The sequence below is a fragment of the Furipterus horrens genome, unplaced genomic scaffold (assembly GCF_987537825.1).
Source record: "Furipterus horrens unplaced genomic scaffold, mFurHor1.1.pri manual_scaffold_2, whole genome shotgun sequence".
Taxonomy (NCBI): domain Eukaryota; kingdom Metazoa; phylum Chordata; class Mammalia; order Chiroptera; family Furipteridae; genus Furipterus; species Furipterus horrens.
In genome coordinates, this window is record NW_028327172.1 from 217,931,330 (window position 1) to 217,958,981 (window position 27,652).

General features: G+C 45.9%; 1 protein-coding gene across 1 annotated transcript; it reads left to right on the forward strand.

Annotated features, from left to right (window-relative positions):
• Positions 1-67: 67 nt before the first annotated feature.
• LOC150020441 (transmembrane emp24 domain-containing protein 11) lies at positions 68-27,189 on the forward strand. Its single transcript, XM_090268231.1, has 5 exons — positions 68-196; positions 12,699-12,799; positions 25,202-25,327; positions 26,045-26,191; positions 26,974-27,189. The coding sequence occupies exons 1-5, from the start codon at positions 73-75 to the stop codon at positions 27,121-27,123; spliced, it is 648 nt and encodes a 215-aa protein (XP_090124357.1). The 5' UTR covers positions 68-72; the 3' UTR covers positions 27,124-27,189.
• The last annotated feature ends 463 nt before the right edge of the window (positions 27,190-27,652 follow it).

Here is a 27,652-nt window from a genome sequence, read left to right on the forward strand (position 1 = left end):
TCCACAGGCAGCATCACCGGCAACAGATCCATTTCAAAGCAAGTGCTGCCAGGAGTGGCTAAAGCAACGGAAATGCAACTGCGGACACTTCTGTTAAGTTCCTGTCTTTCACTTACAGCTGCTTTTTACTTCCACGCGGGGGAACGAGAGGAGAAATGCATCATCGAAGACATTCCCAGTGACACGCTGATCACAGGTAGGTGCGATGCGCTCTGCTGACTGTGTGCTGCGGAGGCCACGCTGCGCTCTCAGGCCACCGCTGACGCACAGGTTGTTTGTCAGCGAGGCTCAGGCTGGTGGTTTCCTCTTGAGACAGTTTATCAGGTCATGCAAATGCAACGTGAAATAGCCTTTAGAGCGACTTGCATAATTCATAAACAGGAAAGCCAGCTACAACACACAGAACCCAAGCTTGATTTGCTTTTCTGCTGTCAGGTTTTCTTCAGTAAAAGATTCTGAGGCCATTAATTCTGCTGAGTGTGGCTGAATCTACCAAGACACGAGAGGTCTAGACGTGTCCAGTGAAACGGGTAAGACAGCAGATGTTACTGTGCCCTGTGAACACCCATTTCCCACAGGGTGGGGTGCTGAGGAGCGATGCGTGTGCAGGCCTGACACTGCTGTCCACAGAACCTGCCGCCACCACGGTGACCTCTGCTCATCCCCACTCCCCACCGGTCGCCCTCCATGGTGAGCTTCACTGGCCTGCTGAGAAAGCAGCAAGTGCCAGCGTCTCGGAATTGCACAGAAAATCCAGTATGTTCAACATTCAAGTCAGAATCAACATCAAAAGCCCTGATTTTCAAACAAGGAAAGGAAAGAAGGGGCGAGCCGTGCTCTGTCAGTGCTGAGCGGGGACGCGCAGGTCAAGTCCAGTCTCACAGTGAATGTGTCCAGCTGGAGAGCTCCGCCGCAGAGGCTGATGCCCACCCTGCCAAAGTCAAGTCACGCATCACGCCAGGAGGCAAAGAAGAGACTGCAACGTGAGCCAGATTTGGGGGTGCAAAGAAGACACACGGACAGCCCTGGCTGGTGTGGCTCAGTGGACTGAGAGATGGCCTGTGAGCCAAAGGGTTGCTGGTTCGATCCCCAATAAGGGCACATGTCCGGGTTGTGGGTCAGGGTCCCAGTGGGGGTGTGCGGAGGCAACCACACGTGTTTCTCTCCCCCCTCTCTCTCCCTCCCCTCTCTCTAAAGTGAGTAGCACTGGTGGTGCCAGTGCCTCCTCACTGCTGTCACGGTTGCTGTGACAAGAGGCTGCGTTTGGGACTGTGGAGTGTGAACAAGACCACCTGGGCTCAGGTCCCAGCTCTGCCACTTAGTAACTGTGCGCCGTTGGACAAGCAACTTAACCACTTAGCTTCGCTTGTAAAACAGGATAAAATAATAATGACACCTTTTTCTTTTGGTTGTGATAATGACTGAACCAATATTTGTAAAGCTCATAGGACACACTTCAAGTGTTTGCTTGTGTTCCCTGACCCCAACTTTTTCATCTCAGAGATGTTCCGATTCCTGGGTGTATAGCTCTGTGTCAAGTGGCCGTTTTTCTAGCAACCTGTGAATTTTTCTGCCTGCATTTGAAGGGGTGGCAGAGAAGTTAAGAGAAATGGGAGTAGCCTGCCCACCGCCCACCTGCCGTCTTGAGGCCCACCAGCTGGATGGACTTGGCCGGGGACACACTCACTAGCAGCGAGCCCGAGAATCGCCTGACCAGCTTGAGGGTCTGAGCAGGAGGCAAATGCAGCCAGATGATGCTCAGCAGCTGGAGGAGGACTGGTCTCACTCATGAGCCTCTTTTAGTCCTTGTCCCCCATGGGCCCTGAGTCTACCCCCTTTCCTGTCCTGCTCGGGCCTTCCCTACCTCCAGCTGCCTCTCTCCCCCGTCTTCTCCATCTCTGTTCTCACCACTCTGCGGCCTCTGTAGCCATCACCCCCATGCAATTATTTTTTAAAACATTTTATTTAATTATTTTTAGAGGTGGGGGACAGGGAGAGACACATCCATGTGCGAGACAAACACTGACTGGCGGCCTTTGTACATGTCCTGACCAGGGACCACCCTGCAACCCAGGCAGGTGCCTGGACCTGCCACCTTTTGCTTTGCAGGGCGATGCCCAGCCAACCGAGCCGCATCCGTCAGGGCCCCCAGGCAGTTACTGAGGTTCCGAGCTCAGCTCCTAAAGCCTGCTATAACTACAGGGGCAATCTGGAAACAAGTCACGTCACACGTTTACATTCTTCTTTAAAAGAGAATGGAGTCCTGAAGTCCCAGAATGTATAAAACGCTAATAGGGGAAAACAGGGGGAAAAGGCAAGAAAGAAGAGAAAAACAGGACAAACAGAAAACAGAGCTTGAACCCAACAACATTTTATACGACACTAAGTATAAACGGACAAGCTCCAATGAAAAGACAAAGGTTGACTGGATTTAAAACAAAACTATATGCTGTTTCCAAATGTTTTATATAAGGAAAGGTTGAAGGTAAAAGAGCAGAAAGACAGACATGTAGATATGAACTGAAGCCCAGTGGGAGTAAAGTGCACTTTAGGAAAATCGCCAGTGCTGGGTTCAGTAAAAGAAAGATGTCTGGATGTGGTTCCTCCTTGACTCTAATGAACTTCTTTTGAAGGAATCTGAGCACACAGATCATCAGTTAAGTCTCTACTCTCGTCATTATTTTCCTTCAACTATAACCACGTCTTTAATCATCAGCCCAAGCAGCACAGCAGTGTACACCAAGATATAATTCTTAAAGACTTCTTCCAGAAGTCCCTTTTCTGAAAAAGCTTCATTTCACACTTACTGTGTGCTGTGTGCACTGCAGGGTGCAGTCCCTACATCTGCAGCCAGGACCTGGGTCCAGCTCTCCTGCCTGCGGTGTGGACGAGCTTCTGACGGCTGCGGGCCAGGGCTCGGCCACCTGTGCTACCTGCGCCAGGACACAGCTCCAGTCCCCTCCTGCCCCCGTCTCGTTGAGCCATCACAAAACCTTCGCCACCTGTGAAATCCCAACTTTCACTTAGTGCACACTTGATCGTGAACGCCCGTGTCAAACATGCTTGGTTAAGAAGTGCTAATCCAGAGGCACTTATATTTAATTTTTTAGGTCACCACAAAATGAAAAACAGACTTTAAGTTTTTCTGGGGACCTGTGGGGACCTGAGACCGTGTCTGATAGCCTTTGTCCAGGAAGAGCACACACCAGCTGCTCACTTCCCTCTTCACAGTTCTGAGGTCCAATGGTGTAAAGTGTACCCACAGAATAGGTCCAGGAGAGACCTCAAGCAAGGCATCAAAATCCACTGGAAAGTGTGATTTCGCTCACTGAGAATAAACACAGACTGCAAGGAATTCAAGGGCTTGGCCTTCCCCTTCCTCTGCAGAGGCAGCTCAGAGCACCACAGGGGACAGAGACCTACTTTTGGAGTCAGCAAGGAGTGCTCTGCAGCTGCCTCGGTGGCACAAGAGCTGGTGACCGTGAGCTATTTCCTTATCTGTAAACTGGAGTGACACCTGTTCGTTAATATCAGTTCCCACCCTCTTGGGCTCTGTCTACAGCTTTGTCACTTGGCCTCCCAGTGTCTACCCTAAGCTACCCACCCCCCACCCCCACCAAGGGAGGGAACTTCCCAGAGCAGCAGAGAAGAGGCCGGCACCCCCTGATGGGGGCCGAGGCAGCAGGACCGGTGCGCCTGAGACCCGCCCCCGTCCGGATGCCATGGCCAAACATGGGATAGGACTTGCTTGGGAACTTGCTTAGAAGCTTCAAAGGCAAATAGAGTGATTCTCTTAGCTCTTTCAGTATTGCTCTTTAATAATGAATTCCAGGTTGTCTTGAAAGGAAAAAAGGGAGAGAGGTCTTTCAGGGAGAGAGGAGGAACTGTGGAGGGGACACGGCGTAAGTTCTGGCGCCAGCCTGGTGAGTTTCAAAACACTTGCTGGCCATTGCAAACATTGTTTAAAAAACAAGGCTGTTGGTTTCTTGTAAATGGCAAGCAGTGAGAGAAACGGAGAGGTGCCGTGGAGCACAGGGATCATTAAAAAGAAAATAACTAGAATTCTGAACCAATGAACTTGCTCCTGGTTGCTTCCTTTCAAAGGTCCCAGATATGACTCTTATACTCTGCCAGGTACCGGGGCTGCTGCTGTTTTTCCCTTCAGAGCGAAACTTACTAGGGACTAGGAGACCGATGCTCGGCGGGTGTCCTTCCCCCTTCCCAGTCCTTTCTTCACAGAAGACCACACCACGGCCCGGGTGTCCGAGGCTGGGTGCTCTCTGGAGCAGCCCCGAGATAAGAAGTCAAGTGCAGGTGACTCACTGAGAGGTGGTCCCAGGAACCACTGGAAGGAGAGGCTTCCAGTGAAGCGCAGACTCAGCCCAAAGCTCAGAGACCGGCACTCCCAGGTCACAGCAGCATTACTCACAGCGGCCAAAAGGGGAGCCACCAGGCATCCAGGGACGGGTGAAGGGCTGAACACAGTGTGATGAGACATTACTCAGCCTTAAAAGGAAGGAGTACTGTCACCTGACTCAACTTGGATGAACACTGAGGACAGGAGTCTCGGTGAAACAAGCCTGTCACAAAAGACAAATACTGTGTGATTCCACTTAAATGAGGTCCCTAGAACAGGAAAATAAAACAGCAAAAAGCAGCCCTGGCTGCTGTGGTTCGGTTGGGGCGTCGCCCCGTAGATGAAAGGTTGCGGGTTCGATTCCCGGTCCAGGAGTGTATGGGAGGCACCAATCAATGCTTCTCCCTCACATCAATGCTTCTCTCTCCCTTTCTCTTGCAAATGGCCTCAAGTGAGGATGAGTTTTAAAAAGAAAACAAAAGCAAAAGGTAGAATAGAGCCTGCCAGGAGCCTGGGGAGGTGGGGGCAGAGTTTCTGTTCCGGGCGATGGAAGAATTCTGGAGATGATGGTGGCAGTCGCACAGCGATGTGAATGGTTAAGTTCAATTTTGTCACATAGATTTTACAATGACTTAAAAAAAAGAGTTGGATGAGATACCCACAGAGTTTGTCCCACCTCCAGGCAAAGGAGCTGGGCGTCTGTCCTCTCCCGTTTCACTGGCTTCCGGCGGGGGCGGTCGCAGGTCCCAGTGATGCATGTGATGGGGACACAGTGTCCACCATGGCCGTGCGGACGCACATCATCTGTTACTCCTCCCTGGCTGCAAGTGCTTCTGTGCCTGGGCGGCTGCTCAGTCTCCTGAGCCCTCACCTGCAAATGCCCCTGGTTTCTAATGACGCTGCTTTGGGAGAAGTCTCTGTACTTCCAGCCATCGTCTTTCGTGAAAACAGGACGAGAAACTGAGAGAGACCGTGACGTGACACACGGGCATGGAGGACTCTCCCATGTGGCTGGGACAGAAAACTGGGCCAAAATGAACAAACGCTTCACTAGAGAGGAGACCCCACTAGCCGGGAAGCAGACAGAAGGGGCTCAGCTTCGTGAGTCATCAGAGGAACAGGAGCAAAGCCCAGCGAGACACACACACCAGCAGATGTAAAATGAAGACAAAAAGCAGCGAGCACACAAGCGCACGCCACTCTCGTATGCTCAGCCCGGACTCCCGCTGGGCCAGGACCCAGGCACACGGAACTGCCTGTGGTGGCCGAGAGACAGGACCCTGCCCCACGCGCACCGACAGTCAAACACAGACTAAGCCACCAGCCGCCTGCGCGGAGGCCTGGGGCACACGGCCTCACCAACACAGGCGGGCTGGGCGCCGACACAGCCTGCACGCACTCACGCAGGGCTCAGAGGTGCCCAGAATGTGGCGTGGTGGTTGCCTTGGTAAAGCTGGGGGCAGTGCTGGTGAGTGGCAGGGCGTGTGGGGTGCTGGCCACGTTCTGACCAGGGTGCTCTAGTCGTGCTAACTGGTTGAGGGGCACATATGGCGCTATACACGGATGGGGCATGTATGACGCAGTGCACACACATACGTGCACCGCCTCTCCGACACACAGCACCTTACTGCCGCCCCCCACATGCAATCTCAGAAAGGTCCACAAGTTGTAGGGAACCCAGGGGTCCCTGAGGGACCTAGAGCATTCTGGAAGGGGTCACTGTTCATAGCAACCGCTTTCCATGCCCAGGTCACTGCAGGGTCAACAAGACAACTGGGCTTTTCGCCCCACACCGCAGGGCCCCACCCCTTCTTTCTTCACTCATTCTTCAAACACCAAGCACCCAATTCGTGTCTGGAAGGTTCTGTACTCAACTCTGGATCTTTCTTCAGCTCTGAACAGACTTCAATTTAGGTGACAGACGAATGTTTAAGGACATAGAAAGATGGACACAAAGAACTGGGTGGAAAAGTCAAGTTACACATCATACGTGCTTGTATATTTTTTATAAAATATATAACATGTACTTATAGAAAAAAAAAGTCTGGAAGGATCATACTGCACACAGAAAACTCCTAGAGGGGATTTTAGATTCTAAAATTCCTTCAGTGAATGCATTTATTTTTCTAATACCAACTGAAATGGCCCATGGTTCCAGCCTCGGAGACCCAGGGTCGGGGGGGAAGGGACGAACAAGCACTCCAGGTCCCAGGGCAGCGCTGAGCACCTCAACAGTGCACACACCAGGCATGGGGAGACCAGGAGAGGCCCGTCCAGGCGGCTGGGGGAGGGCGTCTGTGTGCCTGGGGCCACCGGCCTCCGCTCAGCCAGCTCTCACTGAACGGACACCCCCGAGGCAGGACCCTGGGGAGCAAGGCCACCCGCAAGCTGTGTAAGAACCGCACTGGCTCTGAAGCACGCACACGGACCCTGGCTGTGGGGTGAGCACACTGTGGTGTGGGCACCAAGCCCTAAGCTAGGGCACCGAGCTCACTTTTCATCCTGCTCACCCTTTTCTTGTCTGGGTGGCCCCTGAGAAGTCACTGAGCCCTGGGGTCTCGGGCACCTCCTCTGCCAGCTGTTCAGAGCCGGGGCGTCACCCTGCCGTGAGAGCCCACAACGGGGTCGGAATTACTCCTCAGTGCTTGCACGGTGCTTACAGCGCCAAGTTCCATGTTCCGCAGTTCACAAACATGGACTCACGCCTCGTCCCCTAGGAGGTGCGCCTGGCTGCCCTGGTTTTAGCCACGGGAAAACCCTGCCGGTGCCACACCGGGCGGCGGAAGTCCGCGACGCAGCCCATCCCTGCTCAGCACCAGCGCAGCTCGCCCCACACGCGGCCGTGGATGTCAGGCTGTGCCCGTGCAGCGCGTCTCTCCTGCCACCTGGTGGCAGCTGCGGGCACGACGCCTGGGTCCAGGCTCGCCTCCCGGCGGCCCGGGGTGGGGGGCGGGGTAGCGTTATGTCCAAAGGGCCTTCCTTGTGGACTGCGTAACATCGGGTCATTGAAAAGATCCGGTCCAGCGTCTCGGTCTAACTTCTGTTTAGACCAGTTACACGGAATGTAATTACTGATATGCCAGGAGTTAGGTCTGGTTTCTGCTCCCCATTTCTACGCCCTCCCTTCCTGTAGGTCACTTGAACATTTCGTAATATTGCATTTTGCATCATCTGTAGTATTTTTCACTTCGTCTCTTTGTATGCAGCAGCCCCTCTCTATATCGCGGTTCACTTATCGTGGCCTCACTGTGTCGCGGGATTTTTAAAAATATTATTTAATTATTTTTCGCGGATTTTTTGCTATGTTGCAGGATTTTCTGGTACTGTATATGTATGTTGTTAAAGTTATGTAGGTTTAAGGGTGTATAATATGTTTAAGAACATACGTAGTGTTTATAAAAATGTGGAAAAGGTTAATAAGGGAGTGGGAAAGATTAATAAGGGACCGGGAACAGTTTATAAGTGTGTGGGAAGGGTTTATAAAGCCTTAAAACATATATAAATACAAAAATAAATGTAAGGTTCCTACTTCGCGGATTTTCACCTATCGCGGGGGGGAGGTGTGTGTGTGTGTCTAGAACGTAATACCCGCCATAGGTGAGGGAAGACTGTAGTTGTTATTGGTGGTTGCTCTTAGGATTACAATACACATATCTAGCTTATCACAGTCTAGGAAGATCACTATTTGACTATTTTTAGCAGAATGTAGAACCTCACCACCGTGTAAGCCCCTCTGCCCTCCCACCCCTTATAATATACTGTAGTTGTCTTAAATAAGTATGTCTATACGCTTAGAACAATGTCTGGTCCATAGTAAACACTGTACAAGTGTTATACAGAGAAGGAAAACTCTGATTCCAAAAAACCTCCGCTGCCTTGCGGCATACCTCTTCAGGGGAAAGGCTAAGGGAGTAAACCCCGACAGAAAATCCGGAGCCGGAGTCCCTAAGGCGGTTTGACGTTGTAGTCAACACCGGCAACTCCTGCGGCGCACCTGAGGCCAAGCTGTATTGACTCCGTCTTTCCCTTGGATCCTTCAGCTGCGAAGAGAGGGGGGGTCTGCTGCATGGGCAACAGCAGACCCTCCATATCACCCTGCCCAGGCTCTGTAGCTTCAGCTTCACTGCAGAGGACACTCCAGCGACATCGCAAGATGTCGATTCAACACGGGAGGAGACAGGTACCGTGTCACTCCCAAGTCGGACTGCACAGCCATTCTCGGCGGTGCAGATAGACTCTTAAGAAGCTACACCATCGTCTCTCGAGACGGACGGCTGCCGACGACGACGACGATACGCTTTGAGGACCACATTGGATGTTATATTTTTTGCTTTCAATTATCAAACATTTAAAAACTGTCAAATTTTTTTTAAAAAAGAGAATACTCTGTTGTGGTTTCTGAAGATATTCACCCTCCCCATTGTTCTCTCTTCATTCTGATATTCCAAGTCTCCTTTTCATTTTCTTTCTGTTTAAAGAACTTCCTTTAGCCATTATTTTAAAGCAGAAATTCTAGTTAATATTCACTTAATCGAAGAATATTTTGCCTTTATTCTGAAGGATATGTTTGGTGGATGTAAAACTCTGTTTGGCAATTCTTTTAACACTTGAAAAAATGTGCCACTCATTTCTAGCCTGCATGTTTCTGATGAGAATCTGCTGTCACTCAAATTGTTGTTCTGCCAATACTGCATTGCTCTGCTCTAGTTTTCACATATATATTTTTGTCTTTAATTCTGAGAAATTTGATCATGATGTATCTGGTGATGAATTTTGGGGAGGTTATGCTGTTGGGAGGATTCACTCAGCTTCTGACAACTGTAGGCTTTTTTCTTTTAACAAAGTTGGGAAGTTTTCAGCCATCATTTCTTCCAATATTTATTCAGCCCTATACAGGTGCACCTCGCTTTACTGAGCTTTGCTTTATTGTGCTTCGCAGACGTTACATTCTTACAAATTGAAGGTAAAACTTTCCACAAGCAAAAATATTACAACTCGCTGAAGGCTCAGATGTCAGCATTTGTTAGTGATAAAAGTATTTTTATTTAAGGTACGTACATTGCTTTTTCAGACATAATGCTGTTACTGCGGCAGTCTGGGTTGAAGCTGCAGCATCTCTGAGGCATGGCTGTCCTGTCCTCGGGGACGTGCAAACGGTAGACCTTTGATTATTGTCCTACAGGTTCATGAAACTCTGTTTGAGGCTCTTTTTCCCCCACCTATATTCTTTCTATTGAATATATTTGATTATTTCTATTGATCTAATTTCAAGTTCATTGACTCTTTTCTCTGCCGTCTCCATTTTCTTATTGAGTCTATTTGGTAAGTTTCCAATTTCAAATATTGAATTTTTCCTGTCCTGAGGTGTCCATTTTTTTTTTATATTTGCTACTCTACTGCTGAGACTTTTTTTTTTTTTTTTTAATTTTAAGGGTGTTCTAACTTCTAGTTGATGCACTTTCATGATGTCTGTTTAAGTTTCTTGTCAGAAAATTCTAACCTCTGTGTTATTTTGATGTTGGTGTCTGTGAACTATCTTTTCTCATTCATGATGAGGTTTTCCTGGTTCTTGATATGGTAATCCTGTAATGTGTCCTGGACACTGAGCATTATGTGTGACTGAATCCTAGTTAACTGTCAGCCCATGTAGATTCAGAGCACACCCTAACATACTTTGCACTGCTGTTCTGGCCTACCCTGCTGCATGTCACACGTTGGCCAACCTGAAACCTGGGTGGTACTCCACACCACAGGGGCAGTCGCAAAGCTTCTGCCACGTTGATTCTGGTTGCTTCCATGCACAAGCTGTTCAGAAGTGTGTGCAGGGCTCCAGACACGGTCTCAAAGCTCCCTGCCGCCAGCTGCCTCCTCCCTGTGGCCCTCCCGCAGGCCCTGGGGCTGCCTCCGTGCTGTCCGCCCAGCGCAGGTCAGGCATCTGCACATCCCAGGGGTCCAGTGGGGGCGTGTGCAATTTCTCCAGCTGCAGCAGGGCAGGAATGCTGGAGGGGTTCCATCCTCAGGACCACCCTATTCTAGACCCTTTGGCTAGGGAGGCGTTCCCTGAGCGAGTTTTCTTGCTTCTTCCTCCCCCTCAGGTGAGTCTGCAATTGCAGATCGCTCGCACTCCTGTCGAGGCCACGTGGTGTGGGGAAAGCCAAGGGAGGCGCGGCTGAGTCGTGCTCCGGGTCCTGAGGGCCGCCAGCGAGCCTGCTTCCCCGCCTGTCAGTCTCTGACAGCTGCCCAAGGCCATCAGTTGTAAGTAGCAGGAGGAATAGGGTGGGATGGACTTGCTCCATCTCTTCCAGAATCATCAATGACACTTTTAAAAGACTTTGAGGTGGACCATTCTAAAAAGTATAGAGTATGCATTATACAGTTAGCAAACTTCTGACAGGAAGAGGCCAGGTCCATTCGAAAGATGCTTAAGGCTGCAGCCACTCAGGGCTCAGGCAGGCTTCAGAGCTCGCTGCAGCCCGTCCCAGGAAATATTCTCTCGGTGTCCCCCAAAGAGCCCCTCACTCTCCAAGATTGCTCCTACAGCCGGCATGGGGACAAAGCTCCCACCTCAGGTCCCGTCAGGGGCTGTGCTCCTGCCTTCCAGGGAGGCAGTGTGCACTGGGTATACTGCTGGCTTTGAAAGCAAATGACTTTAGTGGTAATTCTGCCTCTACAGCTACTACGAGGGGACTCGGCTGTGACTCTCTCTATATATACACAGTTCACATCTTGTAAAACAGGGATAACACAGCCTCCACTGCTAGCACGTGGCCCACACCACCTTCGTTGTGACCAAAGCCTCCCTACTAAAACTCTTGGTCCTTCTCCATTCTTTTCTCCACACAATAAAAATTCCAGAATGGTAAAAAAAAAAAAAAAACATTCCAGAATGGAAACCACATCAATCCGCTCCTCCAGCCAATGGCTTCCCCAGTCCTTACCATGGGCCTGTAGGCCCTCCCTGGTCTGGCCTCTACTATGCCTTCAACCCCAGCGACCATCCTCCCCTGCTACCGTCCAACACCCCACGTGCTCCTGCCCCAGGACCTCTGCACATGCTCCTGTGTGGAAGGACCTTTCCCCAGGGAGACATCACAGGGTGCTGAGAGGAAGGGCACACATGGCCTCATCTGAAGCCTGACTCTGCCATGTGCTATAGGCATGTGGCCTTCGGCAAACTATTCAATACTTGTTGCATGCTTCAGTTTCATCATGTGTCAAAGATAGCACCTGCCAACACAATGTTGTCATTAAAACTCATTATATGTGTGAATGCCTTAGAACAGTGCTTGGCATACAACTGGCACCAGATGTGATAGTTAACTTTCACGTATTACATTTGTAAGTATAAATATTCTAAACTTCCGTATTTTTTCTCCCTTGTTCCTTCAGGGGTTTGCTCACCCGTCAGCGAACCCTTGCTGACTCCCCATGTGGCACTCGGGCCCCCAGCACGGTCTGGCCATTGGCTGCTGCCTCTGGCATTAATGCCTCCGACACCCTATATGTGCTTGCCCGTTGTCTGCTTCAGGCCGTAGGAAAGCTTCACGGGACAAAGACATTGTCTACTTTGCTCACTTCTGTCCTCAGTTTCTGACAGAGTGCCTGCCAAGGAAGGTGCTCGTTGTGTGCTTGTCAAATGGGTGGCTAAAGGAACGAATGAATGAATAAAAATGTTTCCTAAGAGCACATTTTGAGAATCAATGAGGTTCTGTTAGTTATTTTTCAATAATTGTTAGCTATTTTTTCATTCTGACTGTGATTTTGGAGAAAGTCGAGCCCTATGATGCTTACCAGGTCCTAAAGGGAGGAGGGCCCTTTCCGCCATCCAGACTTTATCAGGAGCCTCCGGGGGTGATGGAAGGTTCAGACATGAACACATCTAAGCTTCAGGAAGAAATTATGCACAATGTGTTCAAGACATGCCATGGGAGGGAGAGAGTGGAGGCAGAGCCCCTAATGAGGAAACGGAGGCGGTCTCAGCCGACCCATGTGGAGCAGGATCTGGGTGGAAAGCTCACACAGGCTTATCTATCATCTGCACAGTCCACACAGCTCTGAGGCCTCCAAGGGATAGGCGCTGTCCCCTTTTCTGCTGGGAGCTGAGGCTCAGAGCAGTGCAGTCGCGCAGAGACAGGAGTGAGGCAGGACCGAGAGCTCAAACCCTCCTGCGCATCCCAGCTTGCCACCTCTGCTACTGACCGAACCCCCAAGGAGCAAACCATTCAAAGGCAGAATTTTGTGATCTGGGTACATTGAAAGTACAAGTTCATTATCAGTAATTGTATATAACTATTTCCTGCACTTATTTTATAATGTGTCTTATCTTATACTTTTGAAACAGGGACTTTCAAGATACAGCAATGGGACATGGTCAGACATGATTTCCTTGAATCTGCTCCTGGTTTGGGGCTGTTTGTGACTGTTACAACTTACAATGAGGAGGTAAAACATTCTTTTATATTTCGTCACTAAAATTTTTCATTTGCTAAAATGCATGTGTCATATATCCCCACAAACTTTTTAAATTTCTGTGTGAGCACTCATTGACCAGCCTTTAAATGTTTAGTGTGTAGACCCCTGAACACAGGCACTGCACAAAGACAAAGAAGGTGCCTACCTCCCAATAGCCTCGTCCGGCTGATGCCTGGCAGAGAAAGTTTAAGAACAACACACGTTGAGGTTTGCTGGTCCTGCTGGGCAGAGGGGACCCAGAGGGCCAAGGCATCCCAATGATTCAACAGGGGCCAGGCTTCATCTGTTCTGCTCGTGCTGCAGCTTCCCACCCCCCACCATGGACCAGACAGGTCACCTCCCCTCCCAGTCTTGGCAGGGGCTTTCTCTAGTCCTCGGCAGCCTCTGAGTCTCTCCGGTCTCTGTGGGAGTTAGCAAAGACATAGGAAAGATGCCAGGAGCAAGTGAAAAGAAGATGGGTTTTGACGTCAGAGCCACATTAAAGTGCAAACTGTCATCTACAGGCAGAATCCCAAGCAGGCTACTTGCCTGCTTTGATCTCTGTTTTCCCATCTGTACAATGGGTATAACAGATGTCCATTCCCAACCATGTCAGCTCAAGGTACTCTGACTCGCTCAGTCCAACAATTCAAACACAGTTATAGGGACGACCGCCCTTTGGACTTGGAGCTGTCCTGGGGTGTGTTCCTGGGGTGCCGGAGGGTGGTGGCGCAGAGCCTTGTGGGACAGGCACCTCCGCTAGTGCAGAGACGCCACCTGATGGAGACAGGACAATACAGGACAACACGCCTATTCTCATGAAAACCAGGGGTGCACAGGCCTGTGCTCAGGGCTGACGTGTGACCCCCCTACTCACATAGACTGGACACTTGACTCTTGCCTGGTAGAGCAGTCTTCTCCTGGCACCTCCCTGACACCAGTTCCCCTGGGACCCTTCTCCCAGCTCCAGTCCCTTGCCGCCCCCTGCACCCCGCCCTCCTGTGCTCCTTGTGCAGTGATACCAAAGCCCAGGTCTCTTGTTCTTTCCCAGGCCTCCACGAGCAATCTGGAAATGTCTCCGTAGTTTATGAAAGCCAAATCTTAGTTGGGCTAAACACGGTCACAGAAAAACTTGTTCACTGTTAAGACACAGGAGGTTCATTCTTCAAAAACTCTACTGCCTGAAACAATACCCCCTTCTAAGAAAAAGGAGAAATATTTTCATTCATTCTGCAAACATCCGACAGATTTTATCATGGGCCTAATATATGCCCAACCCTCTTCTTGCCCCAGGAACAAGAAAACTCTCACCCACAGGCCTTATATTTTCAGAAAGGCCGTCTCCATTTGAAGATGACAAGAAATGGCCCTTGTTTCAGCATTTCTTACAAGCTAAGATCCCCTTTTAGGGCCCCTATCAACACCCCACAAGGACTCTGTTCCTGCTTGGGCCAGTGTCTCTGGGGCCATGGGGTTCTCTAAGTTGTCCCCAATCACATGTCCATTTCTATGCATGTGACTGACAGCCCAAGAGAACAACAAGCTGGCAGAAGAGACAGGGTGGGCCATATCAACAACATACATGTACCACATACACATGCATTCCGTGCCCTGTTTTCCATTATCCCATGTCCTCAGAAATGGTAGTTCTGAGAGGTTAAATGACATGTAAGACCTCGTCATCAGCAAGTGGCAACACTGAGATTTAAACTCACATGCATTTTTTCCAATACACCAACCTAGTAGGCATTCAAAACGTGTGCGCTGATTAAAATATCCACTGGAAGTAAACCACGCAGAGCCTTGATATCAAACTGAAGGTCAAGATCCAAGGTGGCGGAGGAGTAAGTGGAAGTTACACTAGCCTCCTCCCAGGACCAGTCTGGAATCACAACTTAATTGTGGAGAAATCACCCAGAATAACCAACTGAACACTAGCTGGAGAGAAGCCTTATAACCATGGTCAGACAGGGTAGACTGCTTCCTCACAGCATGACTGGTCTCCTACAACAGAAGGTCACAGCAAGAAGACAGGAAGTCAAAGCAGATCTGAACAGCAGAAACAAACCAGAAGAGTCACAAAAATGGGGAGACAAAGAACCCCTCATAGAAAGGAAAGGAGGAATCCCCAGGGAGACTGCTAACTGAAATAGAGGCAAGCAAACTACCAGACCTGGAATTCAAATTAACGATTATGAGGAAGCTCAATGAGCTCAGTGAGCGCAAAGAAAACTACAAAGAGCTCCAGGGGAGCTACAAGGAACTGACTGAGAACCACACCAGCATGAAAAAGGAGACAGAAACTACCAATAAGAGCGAGGGGAAAATGAAGAACATGAGTTCTGAACTGAAGAACACAAGAGAAGGAATCCAAAGCAGACTAAATGAAGCAGAGGATCAGATCAGTGACCTAGAGGACAATGTAGAAAAAAATTCCCAGACAGTGCAACAAAATGAAAAAAGACTTAAAAAGAATGAAGAGGGTTTAAGAGAGTGGCAGGACAACATGAAACATAATAATATCTGTATCACAGGGATACCAGAAGAAGAAGAAGAGGAGCAAGGGATAGAAAGCCTGTTTGAAAGAGTAATGACGTAAAACTTCCCGGACTTGATGAGAGAAAAAGTCATGCAAGTCCAGGAAGCACAGGGGGTCCCAAGGAAGAGGAACCCAAACAGGCCCACTCCAAGACACATCATAATTAATATGGCAAAATGCAAAGAAAAAGAGAGAATCCTAAAAGTAAAAAGAGAGAAACAGCTAATAACATACAAGGGAGCTCCGATAAGGCTATCATCAGATTTCTCAACAGGAATACTACAAGCCAGAAGGGAATGGCAAAAAATATTACAAGCAATGAAAAACAAAGGCCTACAACCATGACTACTCTACCCAGCAAGAAAGGTGAAATAAGAAGTTTCTCAGACCAAGGAAGACTAAAAGAATACATTTCCACCAAACCAGCATTCGAAGAGATGCTAAAGGGCCTGCTTTAAGAAGATGAAAAAACAGAGAAAGACAGAGAGGAACAGAGGTACAAAGGGGGAAAATGACAATGAATAAGTAACTGTCAATAATAGCCTTAAATGTTAATGGATTAAATGCACCAATCAAAAGACATAGGGTAGCTGAATGGATTAGAAAGCATGACCCACATATATGCTGTCTCCAAGAGACTCACCTCAGAACAAAAGAGCTACACAGACTGAAAGTGAAGGGATGGAAAAAAATATTTCAAGCAAAGGCATATGAAAAAAAAGCTGGGGTAGCAACACCTATATCAGACAAAACAAATTTCAAAACAAAGGCCATAAAAAGAGACAAAGGACATTTCATAACACTTAAGAGAACAATTCATCCAGAAGATATAACCCTGGCAAACATATACACACCCAAGATAAGAGCACTCAAACATATAAGACAAGTCTTCAAAGGCTACAAGAAGGGTATCGACAGCAACACACTCACAGGAGGGGACTTTAGCACCCATTGTCAACAATGGACAGAACTTCCAAGCAAAGAAACACCAAGGATATTGGGTATTGAACAACACTCTAGATCAAATGGACTTAATTGATACATACAGAGCCTTTCATCCCAAAGAAGCAAAACATACATTATTTTCAAATGCACATAGAACATTTTCAAAGATAGACCACATGGTAGGACACAAAACAAGCCTCAACAAATTCAAGAAAATTGAAATTATATCAAGCATCTTCTCAGATCACATTGGCTTGAAACTAGAAATCAACCTCAAGGAAAACACTCAAAAACATTCAATTACACGGAAACTGAATAACATGGTATTAAATAATGAATGGGTTAACAAAGACAACAAAGGAGAAATCAAAGTTTCTGGAAAAAATGAAAATGAACAAACAACCCCAAACCTATGGGACACAGAGAAGGGAGTCCTGAGAGGGAAGTTCATAGCAATACAGGCCTACCTAAAAGGATAGAAGAATCTCAAATAAGAAGTCTAACCCTACAGCTACAAGAGCTAGGTGAACAATGACAAACAAAGCCCAGAGCGAGTAGAAGGAAGAAATCATCAAGATCAGAGCAAAATTAAATGACATAGAGACTAAAAGAACAATTCAAAACATCAATAAAACCAGGAGCTGGTTTTTTGAAAAGACAAACAAAATTGACAAGCCTTTTACCAGGCTCCTCAAGAAAAAAAGAGAGAGGACCCAGATAAATAAAATCAGAAACGAAAGAGGAGAAAGCACAACCAACACCACAGAAATCCAAAGGATCGTAAGAAATTACTGTGAACAACTGTATGACAAGAAATTTGACAACCTGGGTAAAATGGACAAATTTCTGGAAACATATAATCTTCCAAAACTGAACCAAGAAGAAGCTGAAAACCTGAATAAACTGATAACAACTAGTGAAATTGAAGCAGTAATCAAAAAACTCCCAGCACAGAAAAGCTATGGACTGGATGGTGAATTTTACAAAACATTTAGGGAAGAACTAACGCCCATCCTTCTCAAGCTATTCCAAAAAATCCAAGAGGAGGGAAGACTCCCAAACTGTTTCTATCAGGCCAGTATTATCCTAATTCCAAAACCAGGTCAAGGCACAACAAAGAAAAAACTACAGACCATTATCACTGATGAACATAAGATGCTAAAATCCTCAACCAGGTATTGGCAAATCAGATCCGGCAATATAGTAAAAAAATCATACACCACGATCAAGTGGGATTCATCCCAGGGATGCAAGGATGGTTTAATATTCGCAAATCAGTAAATGTAATATACCACATAAACAAAATGAAAGACAAAAATTACATGATCATATCAATAGATGCTGAAAAAACATTTGATAAAGTTCAGCAGCAACCATTTATGATAAAAACACTCAGCAAAGTGGGAATAGAGGGAGCATAGCTCAGCATAATAAAGACCATATGCAAGAAACCTGCCACCAACATGATACTCAATGGGCAAAAAGTAAAAGCTTTCCCCCTAAGATCAAGACAAGGATGTCCACTCTCTCCACTTCTATTCAACATAGTTCTGGAAGTTCTAGCCACAGCGATCAGACAAGAAAAAGAAATAAAAGGCATCCAAATTGGAAAAGAGGAAGTAAAACTGTCATTTGCAGACAACATGATAGTGTACATAGAAAACCCCAGATTCCACCAAAACACTACTTGACCTAATAAGTGAATTTGGCAAAATAGCAGGGTACAAAGTCAATATTCAGAAATTGAAGGCATTTCTGTACACCAAAAATAAAATATCAGAAATAGAAAGTAGAAAAAAAATTCCCATTTACTATAGCAACAAGAAAAATAAAGTATTAGGAATAAACATAACCAAGGAGGTAAAAGCCTGTACTCGGAAAACTACATAACACTGAAGAAAGAAATTAAGGGATATGCAAATGAATGGAAGCATATACCATGTTCATGGATGGGAAGAATTAACATCATTAAAATGTCCATACTACCCAAAGCAATTTACAGATTCAACGCAATCTCTATTAAAATACCAATGGCATATTTCACAGACCTAGAACAAATACTTCAAAAATGTATATGGAACCAAAAACAACCCCAAACAGCCTCAGCAATCTTGATAAAGAAGAACAAAGTAGGAGGAATCCAATACCTGATATCAAACTATATTACAAGGTGACAGTAATCAAAACAGCCTGGTGCTGACATAATGACAGACATATAGATCAGTGGAACAGAATAGAGAGGTCCAGAAATAAACCCAGGTCTTTATGGTCAATTAATATTTGACAAAGGGGGAAGCAACATACAATGGAGTGAGAAGAGCCTCTTCAACAAATGGTGTTGGGAGAACTGGACAGGGACAGGCAAAAAAATGAAACTAGACCACCAGCTTACACCACACACCAGAATAAACTCAAGATGGATAAGACTTCAATGTAAGCCATGATACCACAAAAGTCCTAGAGGAAAACATAGGCAGGAAAATTTCAGATATGCCACGCAGCAATATCTTCACCGTTATATCTCCTGAGGCAAGAGAAATAAAGGAAAGAATAAACAAATGGGACTACATCAGACTAAAGAGTTTCTGCTCGGCGAAAGAAAACATCAGCAAGATGAAAAGGAAACCAACCATATGGGAAAACATATTTGCCAATGACACCTCAGACAAGGGATTGATCTCCAGAATATATAAAGAATTTATATGACTCAACACCAAGAAGACAGACAACCCAATAAAAAAAATGGGAGAAGGACCTGAACAGACACTTCTTCAGGGAGGACACAGAGAGGCCCCATAGGCATATGAAATGATGCTCAACATCACTAGCCACCAGAGATGCAAATAAAAACCACAATGAGATACCACTTTACACTGATCAGAACGGCCATCATCAACAAATCAAGAAACAAGTGCTGGCGAGGAGGCGGAGAAACGGGAACCCTCCTGCACTGCTGGTGGGAATGCAGACTGGTGCAGCCACTGTGGCAAACAGTATGGAGTTTCCTCAAAAAACTGAAAATGGAACTGCCTTTTGATCCAGCAATTCCATTGCTAGGATTATACCAGAAGAATCCTGAATCACCAATTGAGAAGGACCTATGCACCCTATGTTCATAGCAGCCCTGTTTACAATAGCCAAGTGCTGGAAACAGCCTCAGTGCCCTTCAGTAGAACAGCCGTACAATTCACACAGTTCTTTCTATGCAGCAGAAAGAACTCCTTCCTTTTGCGACAGCATATATGGAACTGGAGAGTATTGTGGTTAGTGAAATAAGCCAGGCAGCGGAAGAAAAATACCATATGATCTCACCTGATACAGGAAACTAATGAACAAAACGAACAAACAAGCAAAATAGAAACAGAGGCCTGGAAACAAGGAGCAGACTGACAGACTGACAGTGACCAGAGGGGAGAGGGGAAGAGGGGAAAGAAGGGGAAGGGTCTAGTCAAGGAACTACTGTAAATGGCCCGTGGCCATGGACCACAGGGTGGGGACTGACCGTGGGCGGGGGGGAGGTGGGGGGGGGGAGAGCAATGGGGGGAAGATGGGGCGACTGTAATAATACAACTAACTAAATAAAATAAACTGAAGCTCAGGAAATGAATTTAATATATAACAAGCAGTCACTAAATATTTTTTCAGAGAAGAGGTCTTTGTTATTCATTTAAAATTTAAAATCAATTGTAAAATCTGACCGTTGAATGCAGTCCTATTTAATAAAATTTCCCAACCAATAACCTGTTAGAGGAAATCAAATACATGGTATGGTCCTTTAATCTTCTGCAAATCAAAATTGAAAGACTTAAAAAAAGAAGAATATTTACTCAATTTTTCTATGTGTAATATACACCTGAGTTTCAATGATTTAATAGACTATTTTTAGAGCAGCTTTAGAGGTATGCAGCAAAATTCAGTGGAAAGCACAGAATCAGCACGTGCCCTTTGCCCCCCGGACCCAGAGCCTCCCCCACTGTCAGCGCGGGTGTGGCACGTGCCACGGTCAGCGAGCCAACACTGACCCAACGTTGCTGCCCAAGGCCTCGGCTTCCGGCTCACCCGCGGTGGAGCACCTCCTGTTGGTTTCCATCCTAGTGCCGTACCGAGCAGCTTCACGCCCCTGGAAGTCCTCTGTGCCCCTAGTCATCCCCCTCTCCTCCTAACCTTTGACAACCACTGACCCTTTCACCCCGCCCAGGCTCTGTAGCTTCAGCTTCACTGGAGAGGACACTCCAGCGTCATCGCAAGATGTCGATTCAACACGGGAGGAGACAGATACCGTGTCACTCCCGAATCGGACTGCACAACCATTCTCGGCGGTGCAGATAGACTCTCAGGAAGCTACGCCATCGTCTCTCGAGACGGACGGCTGCCGCCGCCGCCGCCGACGACGACCCTTTCACTGTCTCCATGGTTTTGCCTTTTCCGGGATGTCACACAGCTGGAATCATACGGCGTGGAGCCTTTTCGGACTGGCTTTTTCACGGAGCAATATGCCCTGTGTGTCCCCCACGTCCTTCCATGGCTTGATAGCTCATTTCCTTTTAGTGCGGAATAATATTCTGTTGTCTGGATGGAGCACAGTGGCTTGTCCATTCATCTAATGAGGGACATTTTAGATGTTTCTAAATTTCGGCAATTATGAATAAAGCTCCTATAAACATCTGCGCGCAGATATTCTGTGTGGACCTAAGATTCCATCTTATTTGGGTAAATAAATAGCATATTTGCAGGATCACATGGTAACAGTATGCTTAGTTTTGTAAGCAATGGCCAAACTGTGTTCCAAAGTCACTTCCCCATCTTGTATTCCCACCAGCAATGGGCGGGAGTTCCTGCTGCTCCCCACCCTTGCCAGCATCTGGTGCCGCCAATGTTTCAGATTTCTGCCAGTCTCATAGGTAGCTCATTTTAAAGTTGCAACTCCCTAATGACATATGATGGGGACCACCTTTTCATATGATTATTTGTCCTCTGTATGTCTTCTTTAATGAAGTGTCTATCAGATCTTTTGTTCATTTTTTAGTTGATTTGTTCATTTCCTTATTGTGCTTTTCAGAGTTCCCTGTATACTTTGGGTAACAGTCCTTTCCTGAATGTCTTTTACAAATATTTCCTCCTGTCTGTGGCCTGTCTTGTTATTCTCTTGACAGTGCATTTTGCAGAGCAAAAGTTTTAAATTTTAATAAAGTCCAGTTTCTCAATTATTTCTTTCCTGGATCATGCCTTTGGCGTTTTATGTACGAAGTCTTAACCAAACCCAAGGTCATCTAGATTTTCTCCTGTTATCTTCTAGGAGTTCTATAGCTTTGTGTTTTACATTTAGATTTATTACACATTTTGAGTGAATTTTTGTAAAAGGTGTAAGGTCTGTATCTGCACTCATGTCTTTGCATATGGCTGTCTAGTTGTTCCAGCACCTTTTGTAAAAAAGACTGTCTTTGTAATTGTGTCTAGATGGGGAGACATATTTCTGGTGCTTTCTACTCCACCATCTGCTCAGAGTCCTCTCCTAGTTCAAAATATTTTTAAATCTCTTATTTCTTGACCCATGCACTATTTAGAAGTGTGCTTTCAATAACTAAATATTTTGGGATTTCCTGGCTCCCTTTCTGTTACTGAGTCTACTTTCATCCCACCGTGATCTGAGAACTGTGTGTGTCTGTGATTTTCAATGTGTTTAGGGTGCTTTACGGCCCAGAGTGTGGTCTGTCTTGGTGACTGATTCGTGGGGGCCTGGGAAGAAGGCCTGACCTGCGGTTGTTGGAGGAAGCGGTCTGGAGACGCCAGTTACGTGCAGTGGCTGACGGTGCCGCTGAGCTCCGCTGTCCTCCCTGATCTGCTGCTGCGGGGTCTGCCCACGCCGATGGAGGAGTGCTGACGTCTGCGGCCACCGCAGTGGGGGCTCCTGCTTCTCCTCGCAGTTCTGTCCATTTCTGTTCTGCTGTTAGGTTCATACATGCTAACAACTTTTATCTCCTTGGAAAATGAACCTCTTCATCATTATGTAATGCTCTGTGACTCCATTACTCTTTCTGGCTTCCCTTGTTTGGAAGTCAATAAAGCTACTCCAGCTTCCTTCTGATTGAGGTAAGCTTAAAGTTAGAACATCCTTGTCAATCCTTTAACCTGTACGTGTCTTTATATTTAAAGTGGGTTTCTTATAAACAATACATAGTTGTTTTGTTTTTTTATCCACTCTGACAGTCTTTTTTTATAAAGGTTTTTAACTAATTAATTTTTTAGAGAGGGGATGGGAGTGAAAAAGAGAGGGAGAGAAACATCAGTATGAGAGAGAAACATCCATCAGTGCCTGACCAGGAACCGAACACAAAACCCAGGCATGTGCCCTGACCAGGAATCGAACCGGCAACTCTTTGCTTTGCAGGATGATGCCCAAGCAACTGAGCCACACTGGTCAGGGAGGATTATCTTTTAATTGGTGTATTTAGTCCATTGATATTCAAAGCAAATATTGATACAGTTGGGTCAACATTACCATTATGTTACCATTTTCTATTCCCTGCCCTTGTTCTTTGTTCCTGTTTTTGTCTTCCACCCTTTTTCTGTCTTTTGTGGTTTGAATTGAGTATTCTGTGATTTTATTTTATCTCCTTTCTTTGCATATGAGTTATACTTAATTTTTTAAAACTTTTTTAATGGTTGCCCTAGTGTTTGCTGGATACACTTGCACCTAATCCAAGTCCTATTCCAAACAACATCCCACCACTTCACAGGTACAGCAAGTGCCTTATAATCACTAAGTAGTCCCAATTCTTCCTTCACATCCTTTGGATCATTGCTGCCATTCATTTCATGAATTATACATAAATTAAATCACTGTATAATCGTCAAAATACATTGTTGCTGTTATTCTGGACTGTTATGTGTCAGATCAGTAAAAAAAAAATTTTTTTTTTAAATTTTACCTCTACTTATTCCTCCGCTAATGCTCTTCTGTTCTTCATGTAGATTCAAGTTTCTGACTATGTTGTTTTCTTTCTCTCTGAAGAACTTTTTTAAACATTTGTTGCATGGCACGTCTACCAATGACAAATTCCCTCAATTTTTGTTTGAGAAAATCCCTATTTCTCCTTCACTTTTGAAGGAGCATTTTGCAAGATACAGAATTCTATGTTGGTAAGGCTTTTTTCTTCTCTCCCTCCAAACTATTTCACTCCACTGTCTTCCTGCTTGATGGTTGCTGAGGAAAAATCAAATGTAATTCTTATTTTTGCTCCTCTACAGCTAAGGGTTTTTTCTTCTGGCTTCTTTCTTGATTTTATCTTTGATAGCCACAGTTCCAATATGAAACACTTAGGTGTGGCTTTTGGCATTTATCTTGCTTGGTGTTCTCTAAGCTTCCTGGCTCTGTGGCTTGCCATCTGACATGAATTTGGAGGACATTCTCAGCCACTGTTGCTTTGAGTCCCTCTATCTTTCTTCTCCTCTGGTGTTCCAATTATGTGTGTGTTACACCTTCCGTAGCTGCCCCGTGATTCTCGGATATTCTTTCCAATTTTTTTCAGTCTTTTTTCTCTTTGCTTTTCAGTTTTGGAAGTTTCTGTTGACCTCTCCTCAAGCTCAGCCATGCCCAGTCTACCGATGAGCCCGTGAAAGGCATTCTTCATTTCTGCTGAGCATTTTTATCTCTAGCATTTCTTTTCGATTTTCTTAGGATTTCCAACTCTCTGCTCACATTGCCTATCTGCTCTAGGAATGTCTACTTTTTCATTGCAGCCCTTAGCATATTAATCCTAGTTTTTCTAAATCCCTGCTCTGATAACTCCAATATCCTGGCATGTCTGAATCTGATTCTGATGCTGGCTCTGTCTCCTAAAACTGTGTCTTCTTGCCTTTTAGTGAGCCTTGTAATTGCTGTTCTTAAAAGCTGGAAATGATGTCCTGGGTGAAAGGAACCTGGTACTGCTTCCCACAGAGCTGCTTTTCTGATAAGCTGTGCTCTTTGTATTTGCCTGTTTGTCTCTCTTATTTTGGAGGCAGCAGTTTGCTCTGTGACCTCAATACTCTGACAGATCTAAGAAAAACTGATTTCTTTCTGCTCTGCTTTTTATTTATTGTTTGGACACAGTGACAACTTCTAAGCTCTTTATTTGCCACACTGGACGTCCTATACCTGCTTTTAAAATCCCAAACAATACAGAAGTACCCTAAACAGAAAATCGAAGTTCCCCAACAAATATAGCCACATAACAGTTTGATATGTATTCCTCGGAATCTTCTTGTAAGCATACAGAAACACATATGTGCACACACACTTTTACAGATGATACTTATTACAAAAAGAGGATCCTATACAGGCTGCTCTACCACAGGATATGATAGACACTTTCAGTCTAGTTATAAGTATAATATTCTCTTTTATTGCTATGTACAGTTTCTTTATTTGGCTTTGCCTCAACTTAATCACTCCCAACTGAAAGGTATTAACATTATTTCAAAAATGCAGTTTTGCTATTACAGATAACATCACACTACATATCCTTTTACACACGACTATCTACTGTGTGTTTCCACAGGATAAACTTCTCTAAGGAGCACTGCTGGTCAGTGGTCATGTACACTTTAATTTTCAATACATGTCGCCAAATTGCTCTCCAGAATGGCTGTTCCGTTTGCATTCCCCAAACAGTGTTTGGTGATAGTATTTCTCAACACTATCCTTGGGTACTTTTAAATCTTTGCTGACCTGGTAACAAACAAGAGATATCCTACTGTGGTTTGTATATTTTTTACTACTAGAAGGTCTGAATATTTTTCATGTTTATTGGCCATTTGATTTCTTCTTTAGGAACTGCCTGATTTTTACTAGATATATAGGGGAGATTTATTTTTAGGAACAGAAACCAGAGCATAACAAACTTAACTACGGAAATCCTCAATCCTAGGTATTGTTGTCAAAGTTATATGGCCCGCAAGGAACATTCTATTTTACTTCACATTCACCTGGAGAACACATCATTTGCTTAGAATCTAATTCTACGAGGCTTGTGTCATTCGGAGGGAGTAAGCTGGTGAGTACCCGCCTCCGTGTCCCTGTTAATGAACACAGCGGCAGCACTATTCAGGCGTGACGTTGGTATGCAAAGTCATGACACCCAGACCGGTTAGAAACTTAGGAAAGTCCTGTACCCAGGTCCCAGCACAGCCGCCGAGGAGGGAGCTGGAGAGCTTGGAAGGGGTTCAAAGGAGCACCATGACGTTGATGAAAGGGCTTGAGAAAGAAGAAGTGTGAGGGAAGGCTAAACAAACTGTGATTATTCAGGCTTGAAAATAAGTGAGGGCAGAGGGTGAGTTAATCATGGAATTCCAATAAATAAAACTCTTCACGGTAGATGGTGACTGGCTATTTTCTAAATGTGCTGGGAATGGATGAGAAGGATTTGTACTCCAGCAGCAGAAACTCAGCTGTGTGTAAAAAATCCTTCCTGAGAGCAATCTGATTCTCAGCACCAAACGCATGGGCCTGAGAGTAAATCTGATGCTCAGGAAGGTGTAAGTACCCTCAGGTCAGGAGGGTGCCATTTAGGACATGATTATTATTACAAAGACTGCAGAGCAAGACAGGAAGAGGATGGCAGAGAGGGGGAAGGGGAGGTGGAGAGTGAGGGACCACCTGCTCTTGAAAAGGGGGGAAAGGAAGGGGAGAGGAGCCGAGGACACGAGGAGGGAAAACAGAGGAAGGGGAGCTGCTTTAAAAACGTGTTTCTCCCTTTTCACTGTTTGCACAGCGGATCCACTTAGCCATTCGTGTTGGAGAACATGACCTCGATGCTGCCATTGCTCAGGCCAAGGACAAAGTTAATGAAGTCAGCTTCAAGCTAGAACATCTACTTGAGCAAATTGAGCAAATAGTCAAAGAACAAAACTATCAAAGGGTCAGTTTGCCTGTTCTGCTCTTTTGATCTCTTCCTGCCAGGAATCTAATTCTGCAGACAAAGTCCCTGAACCAGGAAAAAGAATAGACTCCCTGTTCCTTAATCTTTCTCTCTAAGCCAGACACGCGGGCTGTGTGTGGACACGGGGTGTGTGGGAAGAGGGTCCTGCTCTCTGCCCGCTGGACCACAAGCCCCTCTAGGGCAGGAGGCCATGACCCTTCACCTTTGGGGTGTGAGCTTACAGAATGAACAAATAAGTGCTTCCAAACACAACCCATGTATTTGAAGAGGCTTGGTATGCTTACTTTCTACATCACTATTTTGTTCCTGTAACATTATGTCTTTTCTGGGTCACTTCACTCAGTGGACTCCAGTCATACATGGACTCAAACATGCTCCACCACTCACTGACCTGGTACCATCTCTGGGCTGCAGTTTCCTCACCTGAAAAGTAAGATGAGGGCAGGTGCTCAGCTTAAAGAATTCAAACCATGACTATCTACCACTACTGGGTCATGTTCACTCTGCTTACAGGTGACAAACGGTTAAGGTAACAGATGACACCTGATAATTCACACCAAAATACATAAGTGTCTCGCAAGGTTGACTCTCACTTCCTGTCTTTGCTAACAAAACACCTGGCTTAGAAAGCCAGAGATGACTTTGGTATAAGATGCTAATTGGGAAACATTCAATACCTTGAATGCATGCAGTTCCTTCCCCTCAAGTTCATGCATCAAATGCTTAAAGAAACTAAACCTGTCTGCTTCTCTCCTGTATAGGACCGGGAAGAACATTTTCGAATGACCAGTGAAGACACAAACAGCAACGTTTTATGGTGGGCTTTTGCACAAACACTAATCTTTATCTCAGTCGGAATTTTACAAATGAAGTACCTTAAAGACTTCTTTATAGCTAAGAAGCTTGTTTAAAATGTTAATAAGGACAAATAACTACCTGCTAATTTGTATAATGTTTGAGTTAATAAAAATACATTCATAAATGTGTATTATAGCAGACCCTTAAATAGCACTGTTTTGTTCAATGTCATTTTGTTATAACTTAAATGAAAAATAATCGTTTTCCCGCCAGGACCACTGACTGTGGAATTTATAAGTTCTCCCCGTGTGTGTCTGTGTGTGTTTCCTCCCACGTCCCGACAATGTGCACAGATGTGCCCGTGAGGCAAATGAGAGTCTATACTGTCCCATTTGAGTGCAAGCATATGCATGGGTGGTCCTGCAGTGGACGGAAGGGCATCTGGCCAGGGTGGGATCTGCCCTGCACCTTGAGCTGTGGGAACAGACTGGCCTCCAGGGCCCTGAACTGGAATCAGCGGGTTGGAAAATAATGATCTTGTTTTCATCAATCTTTTTCTTTTTTAAAAGGTTTTATTTATGTATTTTTTAGAGAGGGGAAGGGAAAAAGAAAGAGGAGAGAAGTATAGATCTGTTGCCTCTT